The sequence below is a fragment of the Petaurus breviceps genome, unplaced genomic scaffold, assembly GCF_028583685.1.
Source record: "Petaurus breviceps papuanus isolate PSGF00001 unplaced genomic scaffold, PetGlider_PUasm1.0 64, whole genome shotgun sequence".
NCBI classification, from domain to species: Eukaryota; Metazoa; Chordata; class Mammalia; order Diprotodontia; family Petauridae; genus Petaurus; species Petaurus breviceps.
This window is the reverse complement of record NW_027186428.1, coordinates 1438657-1449214: the sequence shown is the minus strand read 5'-3', so window position 1 is coordinate 1449214 and position 10558 is coordinate 1438657. Positions and strand designations below refer to the sequence as shown.

Below are 10558 nucleotides of genomic sequence, written 5' to 3'. Positions count from 1 at the left end.
ATTCTTTTCTTTAGGAGGCCTCAATTTCCTGTATTCATTTCAAGATTTAATTCTTTCTGTTGCTATAAACTGAAGTTGTAAGAGTTAAATGAAGAAGGCTATTCCCTTCATTGTAATGACTCCCACTGGAAGTCAGTCAAGTGGGTGTAAAGTAAGCTAAAGTAAGAGGTTCTTGGGCAGTCTAGTTTGGGAGGCTGACAGCATGGTGCTGGCTATGTCTTTGAAGTGTTTTTAGTGATCTCACAAGGATGGCATGAACATTCTTAGCTTCTTAAACTTTTTGGAGGAAAAACATTTCATAAAAGAGTCAAGACTTTAAGATCCAGTCCCAAGTATGAGACAATTGAAGACTCTAGGCTTCTATGTGTGTGGGAATCACCTCAACATCTGACTGCACTGCTAATTTATGAATGCAATGAATGCAATACTAAAGCAGTTAGGATTTCTAAAGCAGAGAGCTAGCCTCCCTAGGAGAGTCCAGGAATACACAGTCTGATTTGGGGAAAGTTGCCTTATGAGTCACCAGGCTCACTCATAGTTGAAAATCTGTTCCTCCATGAGCATTGTACTCCAAACAACAAACTGCAAGACATTGACTCATTTATATTTCTGGGATGTTTTATACAAAAAGTGAGAATTCCTTATTTAGATTTATTTTTTCTCTAATAACAGACAATTTAGCATTTTGAAGTTTTGCATTCTATACTCTTACACACTTTACTTAGCATTAAAAACACAAAAGACATTGCAAGACCTCAAAACACAAATAAATACCAAATAAAACCACACACAATATACAATAAACAGAAATACAAAACATAATAATGCTATTGGAAAATTAAGACATGTTGTTAACAACTATTAACAACATGGTTATTGCTGAGCAATAAATTATATTGTCTCTTTTTTTGTTGTTGTTTTTTTGTTTGTTTGTTTTTAAACCTAGAAGAGCAGAGAAACACAGTACATAAACCACTGGTTACCAGATCACTTGTACTGCCGAGAAAGTATCCTTATAGCTAATGGTTACTACATATGATCATCTTTAAAACAGGCAGATTAAAAATACACAGTCAAATGAGATTGGCCTTCTTTGGTCTTTGTTTTTTTGAATAACAGAACTGAACACAACAAGTGTACCATTGGTGAAGTCAATGCAATTCCAAAAATGTTACACAATTTTTTACATTGATTTACATATGGTTCTTTGTCACTGATGTTTTTCCACAGATATTTCTTACAGAAGTCCTTGGAAATAATGTCCATTTTTGTGTTTTCCAATTGAAAGTCACTTCATTTGTTGTTAAAGGTTATCCTACTTGTCCAAGGGGAATAAGATCAATCAATCAACAAGATCTGATATCAACCACTGCTAATTCTTGGAGTCTGGTGCCACCATTAATGAAATTCTGAAGTTTTAACCTTTTTTTTCCACCAAGATAGTGAAAACGATATACTCCAAATATAGCAGCAATGAAGGAGATAAAATGAGCTGCGTGGTACCTTAGCAATTACGAATGTTTGAACCCATTCTGTTGTTCTCCCAAACCAGATTGGGCAACTCTCTGCCAAGGGTGCAGGTCATAGTTGGAGAATCTGCCTTTTCAATCCTGTACTGAAATTCAAGTCATATCACATTCAATGAAGGAGAAAAGTTACCTAGAAATTCTTGTTGGCCTTTACTGATCTTAATAAGAGCTTCAACTTATTATTGTTCTGATGCTTCTATTTTTCTTCACTTATGACACTTAAAAAACCCTTTAAAAATCTGGTGGTATAATAACGTATGACAAAGACCTTTTTAAAATTCAATAAATATTTATTCAGTGCTCACTATGTGCAAGGCACTGTACTAAGGAGTCATGAGACATACAACAATGACAGGACAGAGCCCTAACCCCAAATGAGTTAATAGCCTAAGGAAAAGACAAATCCCCAGAAATACTATTTCCTCTCAGAAACGTTCCCAGACATCCTTTTCTAAAATGAACTCTCCACCTCAAATTTCTGTGCTTAGAACTTTCCTTTGCATGCACCTGACTCTTCCTTGCATCATGGTTATCTCTGGACTTGTCTTTCTTCCCCATTAGACTGTAAACTCCTTGGGAACATCTACGTCACACCCATCTCTGTAGCCCTAAGTTCTAGCACAGTGTCTTGCACAAACGGTGTCACGTAGGTGCTTAATAAATTACTAGAGATGAATGTGGCCGTCATAATCAACAGTAGGGAGATAGCCAACATATTCAATATATCCAAAGATCAAACTCTCAACTGAAATTCACCTGGCTTAAACCCTAACAAATTAACCCTACTCTGGAGAAAACCGCATACAAGGTGCTACAGCTTTTGAAATGGAAGACAAAAACTACAATCATGGGTCAGGAAATAAGAGATTTGGAGAACAGATCCCACATTCATCTCATAACTGCTACACGTTTTAAGTGAGTTCCCTGAATTTTCCTCCTCCTGATAATCTAAGGACTAAAAGATCTGGACTACATGTTAAAAAAATATTGTTTTACAGCTATAGTTCAGCCCTTTTCAACATTTTAATGCTTCACCTACCTCCATTAGAGCCCCATTCTGATGCCTTATTGTGACATGGAGGTTACTCTGAGTTCTCAAAAGTTATGCCAAATGCCAAACTCTGGTAGGAAATACCAAGCTGGAAAGGCTTAGAGAACAGACCGAGTATGAGACTGTGTGTCTGTCATTTGAAGACCAGACTAGTTAAGTTTAGAGAGCTTCATCATCAGAAGATTGACCACCAGGTGAGGAGGATTTGTTTTTTGTTCTCCCCTCCCCTCCCCTCCCCCCCCCAGCCACAGTAACTCCTGAAACAGCATTGCTAGCTGGAAGGGCTGTGATCTGCCTGGGCAGTAAGAGCACCCACACTGATGAAATCACAGGTCCTTTGAAGTACAGATGATATTCAAGCAATGAGACGTATTTTAAACAGGCAAGAGTTCAATTTAAAAGCCCCGATGTCAGAATTGAAAATGCTCTTAATTCTTGCTTTCACTGACTTAATTAGCCACCTGTGTGGCTGAATCACTGTCAGGGAATTCTACCTCAGGATGCCAGGAACCACAACTGGGAGGAATCATGCACAGTATTCCTTGTGGTTCACTTTTAGGTTTCATTTCCTAATATTCTAAGGGAAAATGGGGGCGAGAAGCAAAGGCCCCTCTAATATGAACATCTTAGCCTGTTAAAGGATATAATTGTCAGCCCCACTGTTTTGAACATGTCTGCATACACTTAGGTTGTCTGTCTTCAGTACTCTTTCAGGAAGAAGGAGAAGTGGACCAAAGTCTCAGTGTGTGGTTTACAGCTCTTATGATTTCTCCCCTCCTCTCACTGAACTGCATGAGTGGTAACTCCAATAACTGGCTGCCACTCTGTGCCTCAGATTGAGGGGAAAACTTAGAGATTAGAAACAAGGCAGATCAGTGCTTTTTCCCTTCCTAGGTTTTCCTATTATGGACAGTGAAAAGCCAAAAGCAGATACTGCCTAATGGTTTCCTTGACATCATTATGAGGTGCTTGTATGTCTCCAAAGATATTCATTTGGCTTGTGTTTGCACAATGTCAAAATCATCAGATGATTTGGCCAATTCAGGCAAAAAACGAGTCAAGTTTGGTAAGTGGTGTTAATGACAGAATCATCTGAATCAGCTTAGTAAAATCACAGAATGTTACAGCGAAAAGAGACCACAGGGATCTAGTCCAGCCTTCCTCATTTACCAGACAAGGAAACTGGAGTCTAGAGAGAGAGGAAGAGAATTGCCGGTCTCACAGCCAGCAAGGGGGCAGATCGAGGTCTTTTCATTTCCGGTCCAACATTCTTTCCACTCCACTATCCATGATGATCAAAAATAGTTCCTACACAACTCATCTGTTTGACTGACTTACTTTTCATCTGGTTGATTTGATATATGGAGACACTGGCCTCAGAGAGGTGTTTTTCAGTCTCAGATTTCTACACTCCATGTTTCTGAAGAAGAGTCAATCATAGGGCATCTATCCTGGGGATGTACTACTAACTAGACTGAGGTCATGAACATTAGCCATTAAAATAGAAGACCTCTTCTTGGCCTACTTTGCTTGCATAGTTAACATTTATCAAGGCATTAAAACTATGAGAGTGTCATTGAATCTCAACTTCTGGGAGAGCACTGTCACTTTCTTATTTGACACCTTTAGCTCAATTATTTAAGTTACATGAATTTATTTTAGTACTCTATCAGTCATATAGATGAACATGGGCATTTTTTTTTAATGAAAAAGGACTAATTTGATCTCATTGTATCTAGTACAGAAGCTGGTTTTTAGAAGATGTCTCAAACTATGGTCAGTGACAGTACAACTTCCCAGCTGATGACTAAATAAAATGACACCCCAACATTCATATTATTCAACACTTTAAACCCGAAAAGATATAAAGCCCTTCCATGTCTTGTCTGAAAGACTTTTCAGTCACATCCCAGGCAAAAGTTCTACCTTCCAAACTTGCCTTCTAGTATGGCAGAAAACCAGCTTAGAAGAGAACCTGGTTTGGATCTTCATTGGGTTGTAAATCTTTACAAATTATAGGTGAGTATTAGGCATTGAAGTTGCATCACTACATATTAGATACATTTTCTATTTCTCTGTTACACATACAAATTAGGTAACAAGACCTGCTGGTATGGAAGAGTGGGCCAACAATACATACAAAAGTCCCAGTCCACTGAGTATGAAAAGCCATGCCAGCAATGACAGGATTTAAAGATGGTTGATAGTGCTACGATTTCTATCAAATGAGGGACAGGTCATGTGAAATCATCCACAGTGAGTGATTTTCCAGTATGGTTCCAATATAAAGATGCTCCTTGCCTCATCACTGTCAACTGCATGAATAAACAGAGAGAGAGAGAGAGAGACAGAGACAGAGAGAACGAGAAGAGGGAGAAACTGCAAAAGTGGTTAAAGAGGCAGGAAGAAGTTCTTATTTCCATTATGAAATTTATCAGAGAAATTAGACTAATTCATGCACAAATACTTAACTTTGTTTTTAATTACTGGAACAGTTTTGTGATGTTGGAAATTTGTCAATCAGTAATAGTAAAGAAGGTGCACACGCACACAGAGCATCTAACACATAGAAACATTCAACAACTACTAGCCTGAGGCCTTTTGAAAATGCTGGGGGACTTAATTCTCCCACTATACTATTGCAGACCATTGCCTCATAGGAATGAACAGCAAGTGGCTGTTCGGGAATGCTAGTACAAACAGAAAAACAATTTTTTTGAAGAGATTCTAGTTATGCCAACTATTGGTAGCAAAACTGAAAATACTATAGAGTACGTAAATTTTCTGACAAGTAAAAGTTTTCTGACAAGTTTGGTGTATTTGAGAGAGAGAAAATCCAAAAGGTATATTGAAAAAAATAGTTCCAATAAATATTAACCTAATTACTAAAAGACTATAAGACATAACAGCACCTCCTTGCTCTAGATGAGATTTCACAGTTTTACTGAAATTAAATACTATGGGCTTCATAGGTTGGAAAGCCAAGGGAAAAAATTTCTACCTTATTCATCCAATAGTCTTAGTCTGGGAAGTCTATTTGGAGAAGTCCTACCATAAAGGGAATGGATGCTTCAATGTAATGCTTCGAGGTAATCCCCAGCTCAAACTAGGATTCAATCTAGGGAGGGAATTTCTTTGCAAGGCCACAAATGTTTTTGAATTTCTTTTAAAATTTCAGACAATCATATGTGGTTTTCTGTGTTGGAAAAAAAAAATTCCTTGGGAGCAGTCCCTGTTGGTGACTGTGGCCTCAGTAAAGAGACCTGAGGCCCACTATGAGAACTGCCAGGCTGCCTGTATCCAAAAGCCTCTTAGGAGAACACGCACCTGAACAAGACCCGGGGCACACCCAGGGTATACCTTCGAGGTAACAGTGGTTTTAGGTGGGCAGCCTGTACAAATACTGCAGCTGTCAGATCTTCTGCAGGAAGTCCTTCCTCAATGAGTAGTGACAGAAACATGACTCAAATTAGGTCTTATGTGATGGCACTAAACTGTGTCCCCCCGCCCCCAAAAGGAATATCGTGTTGATGAATAAAAGGAAAAGGAAGTCAAGAAACAATAAATGGAGTGTTTGTGCTACTTAAACAATAGGTTGTACTGGAACAGGTGCTTGGAAAACCAATGAAGACCACTTATGGTATGCACTGAATACTTATGGTATGTGTTGAATTACTGTTTGTAATTGTTAAGTCCTTCCTGCAGGCACTGTATGTGAAGGCACACCCATGACAGACAATAGCACCAGAGACAAGGTGAACTACAGAGGCATGAATCCAACTGTCCCCATGCTATGGATTGTAGGAAGAGCCCAAGAGGCAGGCAGTCTAAGGGGCACCACCACACAGGCCAATAGTGGGGGTGCAAATTTCTCTTGAACGTGGCACAGATGCGGTAGTTCATACACATTGGTTTTGCCTAAGAAGCACCCATCAAGGTTTAGCACCCATCGATGTTAAGAAGCACCCATAGAACATGGTGCATAGTAAAAGGTAAAAGACAGAAGATAGGTCATCAGACTCCTAATCACAGTCAGACCATTAAGAGAAGAAGGTAAATAGGGTTTGAGAAAAAAGCCTCCTGGGAAAGCTATGGCTGTGCCAATAGAAGCCGACACAGCATTTCCCTAGAAAAGAGATGGATGAGAGGGATGTTTGTGAGTCTGCTTCGATCAGCCATCCCTAGGGGGGAGATGCAATTTACATTTTGAGAAAGCCCAGATGAGTCCACTTAGTCATCTGTGCTTTCCTCCTCCACACAGGGGCATGGAAGAGGATCTAATTTTCTACTCCTCATTAGCCTTGGGGATGGGATCAAAGCCCTAAGTCCAAGCTCCACGGGAGCAGTGTGGGAAAACTGCTGGGGCCTAAAGATTTGGAATCCAGAACAATCAAGCAATGGAAGCTCCAGAGGCCAAAAGGGTAGTTTGGCTTCTTGTCAGCATGTGTTGGAAATCATTTAGGGGCCCTCATATGGATAAAGTCCACAGATGACAACAGAAAAGTCTGGTTAAACTATCATTTTTCTCTAATTTAACTGAGTACAAATCTATGGTATAGAAGCAGCATGTCACATCTAAGGCACATGTACATTATGCCACCATCTCAATGTAAAGACTTCACTTTCTGAGATCTTTAACAAAATGCAGCAATTGTGACAGAATGAAGAAACGATTCTAAAGTGACCACTTTCTGCACGAATCACCTTTCCCACCCCCCAGAACACCAAGCGTCTTGGAGATTTAATATTTGAGAGATCATTTGAACACATGGGGCAGAGCTTTAAAAACCTACAGGATTTTTGTTTAGAACTTCAGAGTTCAACAAATGCCCTATTTTAGGGTGAAAACAATTATAAATCTGAGAATGATGCACGGCATCCATGAGCAATTTTTCTTTCTTAATAATTTTGAAGTAGTGTCATTAACTACGACATATATTGTAGGTTTACATTTCTAACGAGAAATAACAACAGATTGAATATTTTCTTTCCTATCACAAGTGATAACCAGTGTTTGAAATTTTACATTTTCTTCCAAGAAATATCAGTCTATCAACATTTTAAAATAAGATGTTTGTGTTAATAATCATCAATAAAACTTGAAATCAAAAAATGATTCTGAATTTAGAGACTGAGTACTTCAGGGTCTTCTGACAAACAAATTATTAAAACAGAGACCAGGTGAGGCCTTAAAAATAGACAATATATTATATTTGAAACAAGATTGCACTTTGCTTTGTTTTTGAATGAATATATCAGAACTGCATTATGATTTCATCATTTCTTCTTTTACTTAACATGCTGACATATCCAGCTATCCCCACATGTGAATTTTTTGGTGTTCTAGTTTAAGGAAGAAAACTCATATCTGTTTTGTTTGCTTGTTTGTTTTTTTGCTTAGCATATATGTCTTTCTACCTCAATTAACTAGATCTTTAAAAATAAAAATTAAAACCCTCTGATAGTAATATTTATCCCAATGAAGGATAAATACTCCTTCAGAGTTGAAGTGTTGCTAGTTCTATTAGAAAATATACCAAGGTATGATTTCTTAATGTGTTGCTACTTCACCATTGGACCCTATGCAGTTATGCCTTCAGACTCTTTCTTCTGTTCCACAAGGTCCTCTTCTGAGCTTAGGACCTCATTGAAGACAGACTGGTTCAAAACCCCTAAGTGGGGTTACCTGTTGCTTAAATCCATTTCCCCATTCACTTGTCAGGGGTCTGGCAGATCCGACGTATCCACTATGACTTTAATAAAAATAGTATCATCTTTAATATACGTCCCATTTTCTAGAACAGTTTGGGCCACAAAGACAGGGCAACCAGACGCAATGTTCATCTCTCCAGTGGGCTTCTTGAAACTACTGCTGTTTGGGTCAGGTTTGAAAGCGTCTCCTAAATGACGCCGAGAAGACCCCTGATCCATTAGCATGAGAGTCACTTTTTGCTTAAAGGGCCAAGGAAGCAAAGCATCGTATTCTCCACGCATTATGACAAAAAACAAAGACAAGTGAGTTCCTTTTCCCATCCCATCCCCATTCAGGTAAACCCTAGCACACATCTTGTAGCCGAAGTAGCCAGTATAGAAAGGTTGGCTGTACAGCGACAAGGTCTTCCCCATAACAGCTTCTTGCTTCCTTCGTTTATAATCCCGGATTTTCCAGATTAACACCCCATTGTAGCTGGCGGTTTCTAGTACTTGGAATCGGAGGTCCATGTCAGCCAGTCGAATATCATGAACACTTAGCATCTGGTCATGTCTGCTTAATTGTGTCTCAAGCAAGCCTAAAAGAGAGTAAGGGAAAGAAACAGAAGCACTCAACTACTCTGAAATATCAGCATGGCAAGATGAACACAGACCATGCCAATACACATTAGCTGAAATCTGCTACTTGAAATAAAAGTCTTCATCTAAGACAGACCAATATTGTGAAATCCAGTGATGATGAAGTAAGGGATGGGTAAGAGGAAATATGTATGGCTTCCATAATAATTTTCCCATCATACCTGCCCTCCAAACCCTTGACCTAATGGCAGTTATTCTCTAACAACTCTGTCTTTTCACTCTACTGCATTTAATCAACCCTCAAGAAGAACCGTTCCATTCCACAGGGTTCTCCATACCTGTCACCAAATCTCTTGTCCGATTCCTATTATATTTGCGATAGTCTAACTTCCTTTTTTATTACTCTTGTGCTCCTTTACAAAATCTTCCTGTTGCAGCTAAAGTCACTTTGTGATCATTATACGGACTGTGCATGGATCTTCAGATCAAACTAGGTCTAAGCACTGCCTATAAAGCTCCATCATGTTCCACTCTTCAATTTTCTAGTTGGGCTCTACTATACTAATACAATAGCAAAATAATAATAGCATCAAGATAATGACAATAATAGCATTATTCTCTATTTTTTTCCTTTTTCGTTTTTTTTTTTGGATGGGGGAAGGCAGGGCAATTGGGGTTAAGTGACTTGCCCAAGGTCACACAGCTAGTGTGTTAAGTGTCTGAGGCAAGATTTTAACTCAGGTCCTCCTGACTCCAGGGCCAGTGTGCCACCTAGCTGCCCCAATAATAACATTATTCTCACCAGTAAACTGGGAAGGCTCTGAGGACAGGCCTAGCACTAGCACAGTTAAATGTGGAGAAGGTTAGCTACCTCACCAGGTTAGCTACCAGGGGATATACTTTTTGGCCACAGAAACTCATGAAACTATCCAGCAGATCCAGAAAGGAATGCTACTTACATGGGGATGGATTTCCCATTTTGATCAATACTAAATAAATTTTCTTCCAAGGCCAAAAATACTTATTCTATGTGGATAAACATTTCCCTTTTAGACCTTTTCCCCAAGGTCTCAACATATTTTCAACTGCCTTTAGGACACTGAAAGGCACCATAGTATAGTGGAAAGAGCTTTGAATCTGGACTCAGGCCCGAGACCAGGGGCAAATCATTTAAACTTTCCAGGCCTCAGTCTGTAAGATGAGGTGGTTGGACTAAATGATCTTTCTTCTAGCTCTAAATCTATTATTTCATCGGTAGATGGAGGTGCTGCTAAATTCATGTAAAAATGGTGAATTACCTAGAAGCCATGACCCAGTTGGGCTCCTAGATGTGTGCACTGCCCTTGTGCCATGCATGTACTCTCGTCCTCTGTCACACTTGTCACACACACTGGGTTTTTTTTTTTTTTTTAAAGCAATTGGGGTTAAGTAACTTGCTCAAGGTTACACGGCCAGTTATTATTTCTGGGTGTGTGGTGCTGAGTATCTGAGCCCGGATTTGATCCAGGTCATCCTGACACTGGAGCCAGTGCTCTTACTCGCTGAGCCACCTGACCACCCCTAAGCAATTGGGGTTAAGTAACTTGCTCAAGGTTACATGGCCAGGTGTTTCTGGGTGGGTGCTAAGTGGCTGAGCCCAGGATTCGATCTCCAGGTCTTCTCAACACTGGAGCCGGTGCTCTTACTC

At 39.4% G+C, this 10558-nt stretch overlaps 1 protein-coding gene across 5 annotated transcripts in view; it reads right to left on the bottom strand.

The window, feature by feature from the left end:
- Positions 1 to 631: 631 nt before the first annotated feature.
- TRAF3 (TNF receptor associated factor 3) overlaps positions 632 to 10558 on the bottom strand; it is a 170558-nt gene continuing 160631 nt past the window's right edge. For all 5 annotated transcript variants that reach the window (XM_069103753.1, XM_069103749.1, XM_069103750.1 and 2 more), the window contains one exon: positions 632 to 8870. In XM_069103753.1, coding sequence (XP_068959854.1) covers positions 8299 to 8870 — 572 coding nt within the window. In that variant the 3' untranslated portion in view covers positions 632 to 8298. The remainder of the gene's footprint in view (positions 8871 to 10558) is intronic.